Source organism: Homalodisca vitripennis, chromosome 1 (assembly GCF_021130785.1).
Source record: "Homalodisca vitripennis isolate AUS2020 chromosome 1, UT_GWSS_2.1, whole genome shotgun sequence".
NCBI classification, from domain to species: Eukaryota; Metazoa; Arthropoda; class Insecta; order Hemiptera; family Cicadellidae; genus Homalodisca; species Homalodisca vitripennis.
The window spans coordinates 130,586,596-130,589,475 of NC_060207.1; the positions used below are offsets into that span (position 1 = coordinate 130,586,596).

Below are 2,880 nucleotides of genomic sequence, written 5' to 3' on the forward strand. Positions count from 1 at the left end.
CATATAAGAAATTTCGCCTGAACCCTCAGCAGAGCCACATGTTAAGCGGAACATGTTCTAGGACCTTTCGGATCCTTTAAATTAAAGGCTCCATAATCACTATTTTACACATGATAAAGGCAAGAAAAGTGATACTATAATTGAATGGGTGAGTTGAAAAAGGAAAACATTCCAAAACCGTGATTTTCGGAAAACTAAATTAAAACTTCTGGCAGATTTATTAATTGAAATAGACGAAAACTTCCAACATATACTATGTAGAGCTGTGTAAGTTTATTCTATTAAGTTTTAACTTATTTGGAATTTTATATATTTTTTAACATAAATGCTAATTAAACATTTGGAATATTTTCCTTTTTCAACTCAAAGTAAAAATATAGATTTTAAAAATAAATATTTCAGTATTAGTGTTTAATAGACATAATGTATTATCAAAATTCAATAAATTTTCATATTTAGTAGTACACACATTTTTTAAAGTACCTACACAAAAAATATAATGCAGTAAAATAGGCTATATTTTTTTACTACAATATTATGATTCAACTTAACCTTTTAATTTAAAACAGAAAACACTCTTCAATGCGTTTAATTTTTAAATTAAATTTAAGGAAACTTAAAAACACATAATATGAGTAGTGTTACAAAATAAAATTTACTTAAAAATATAAAAAATGTTTAAAAATAAAGGATTAGGTCCATGAACGTTTCTTTTAGTCTTCTTCATTGTCGGAGTTGTTGCCTGTAGGCCAGGCTAATCGCTCTTCATAGAATCCACGGTACTGTTCAGGAATGTAGTGTGTCACTTTTGAGATGTCATCTAGTTTTTTCTTCATGATGGGCACTGGACCTCCATATGCTTTTGCACTAGGAAGGGAAACCTCTCCAGTCTTGGCCAGTCGGAACGTAGCTGAAACTATTCCTTGAATATATTCATATGTCTGCACGTAACCTTTCTCCTGGCTATTGTAAATGATGTACCTATATTTACTCAAAGAAAATTTGTCAGATACATTTTGCACACTTCCAGGTGTTTTTTTGAAAAATAGAGGCCACCAGGTCTTAAAGTCCGTGATATCTTCATTCTGTACTGCAACCACTTCATAGGTAGGGAGTTTCTTCTTTGCATTGCAAATGATAGAAATATACTCTTCAGGTGAGTAAATTCTGTCATACCTTCGCACAGCCCGTTTTACTACACCGAAAGTCTTATCACATGGCATGAAACTATGCCCTCTCACTGGATAGTATTGGTGAATCGTCTTAAAGCGACCAGTCATTGTTAGGGCTAAAAGAAACCTGGTCATGGAATGGTTCCTATTCTGGCCCCCACATGAGTCACTGAAAACATGGAGGTTTTCCACAGTTTTAGGTATGTAGTTCTCTATAAAACTAAGTAAAAAGGAACATACTTCGTTAGGGCCCTTTTAGCCGTTCCTTCTGGATACACATAGAAAACTGATTTTTCTGTTTTTAGATCTTGAACTTTGAACACAAAATAGGCCTACCATAACTTTCTCAAATAAAACATTTCTTGCACAGGCATGAAAGGAAGGGGCAAGTTTTGCATAAAATCAAATACTATACCGGATACATCTGGCCTAACTTTTCTTAACTCTTTTATTTCTTCGAGTTTTCGGTAAAACTTTTTTCCTCTATTTTTATGAGCAATTAATTCTCCTACAGCAGCACGTTTAGCAGTGTCACGCAGCACAGTTGATTTTATTTTGGTATTCAAGTCTTCGCAGGTGGAGCATACATCGATTTGGGGCCTGCCAAATCTGTATGAGAAATTGTCTCTGAAAAACTTCAGGTAAAACTCATACTTAACCTCACCACACAAATGTGGATATTTGTTTATAAAAAGGTCGTGCATTTTTGAAACTGTCAAATGAGCATCTAAGTACGTTTGTGGAGTTGTAGTGTAGTGGGAGATCTTGGTAGGAAATGAGGTTATGTGGCTATGAATAAGACCAGTTATTTCTGCAGATTTGGCGTTCACTCTTTTGTCATGTTTTCCCCTTCGATCTTCTGGGGTGTTATTTGCTTCTTTCAATTTAGTCAATCTATATAGGGCCTTACTTGTAATAGCGTGCAAATTAATAAACGCTTTGCGACAAACAGGAACACGAGTATTGTCCTTCATTGCAAAGTATTTATAAGATGAAGTGTTTTGTTTGGAGCTTCCGGACACTGGCCTATGCCTTGCTACCTCTACTCTATCAATAAGTCCCATTAAGTAGATGTCCTTCTCATTTTTTGGCTGACCTTTATAAAGATTTTTCATAATACATTGTTTATGTTCATCAGAAAATTCAGCCATGCACAATTTCTTACAAGAACAATCAGGTCTACATGTTTTCTTTTCAACCAGCTTACCTTTATCAGTTACAAATTCTTCGCCCTTACTTCTTGCAATTTTTATCATTTCTCTTATATGAAGATGCTTGTTGACTTTACCTTTCTTCCTTCTTGGTTCGAGTTGGTCATCACTGTCTGATTCTGACATGGTTAAATATTGCTGTTATGTGCTTCAAATACAATAAAGATTCACATAAAACATCACGACACAGCAGTCAATAACTAATTATTAGTAACAGTCAAGAAACAGTCACATAACCTGAAACACGTTTATAATCACAATACTGAATCCACAATGTGACTTGCTTGGTTTATTTGTTTGGAGAAATTAAAGAATTAATCATAAAAACAGCTGACTGAATAGACGACAGTAGCGCCAACTTGCAGCTGATTTTAAGAAGGAAAACATTCCTGGAATGTTTTCCTTCTTCAACTCAACTGTATTTTTAAGGTTATGTTTGACCAGCTTAAAGTAGTGGAATATTTCCCTTCTTGCACTCAGATATGCACTGCTGTCAT

General features: G+C 34.3%; 1 protein-coding gene across 1 annotated transcript; it reads right to left on the reverse strand.

Annotated features, from left to right (window-relative positions):
• Positions 1-684: 684 nt before the first annotated feature.
• LOC124354740 lies at positions 685-2,277 on the reverse strand. The gene is made up of 2 exons (XM_046805413.1): positions 1,818-2,277; positions 685-829 (listed from the first exon to the last, which is right to left on the reverse strand). The coding sequence occupies exons 1-2, from the start codon at positions 2,234-2,236 to the stop codon at positions 817-819; spliced, it is 432 nt and encodes a 143-aa protein (XP_046661369.1). The 5' UTR covers positions 2,237-2,277; the 3' UTR covers positions 685-816.
• Between the last annotated feature and the right edge of the window lie 603 nt (positions 2,278-2,880).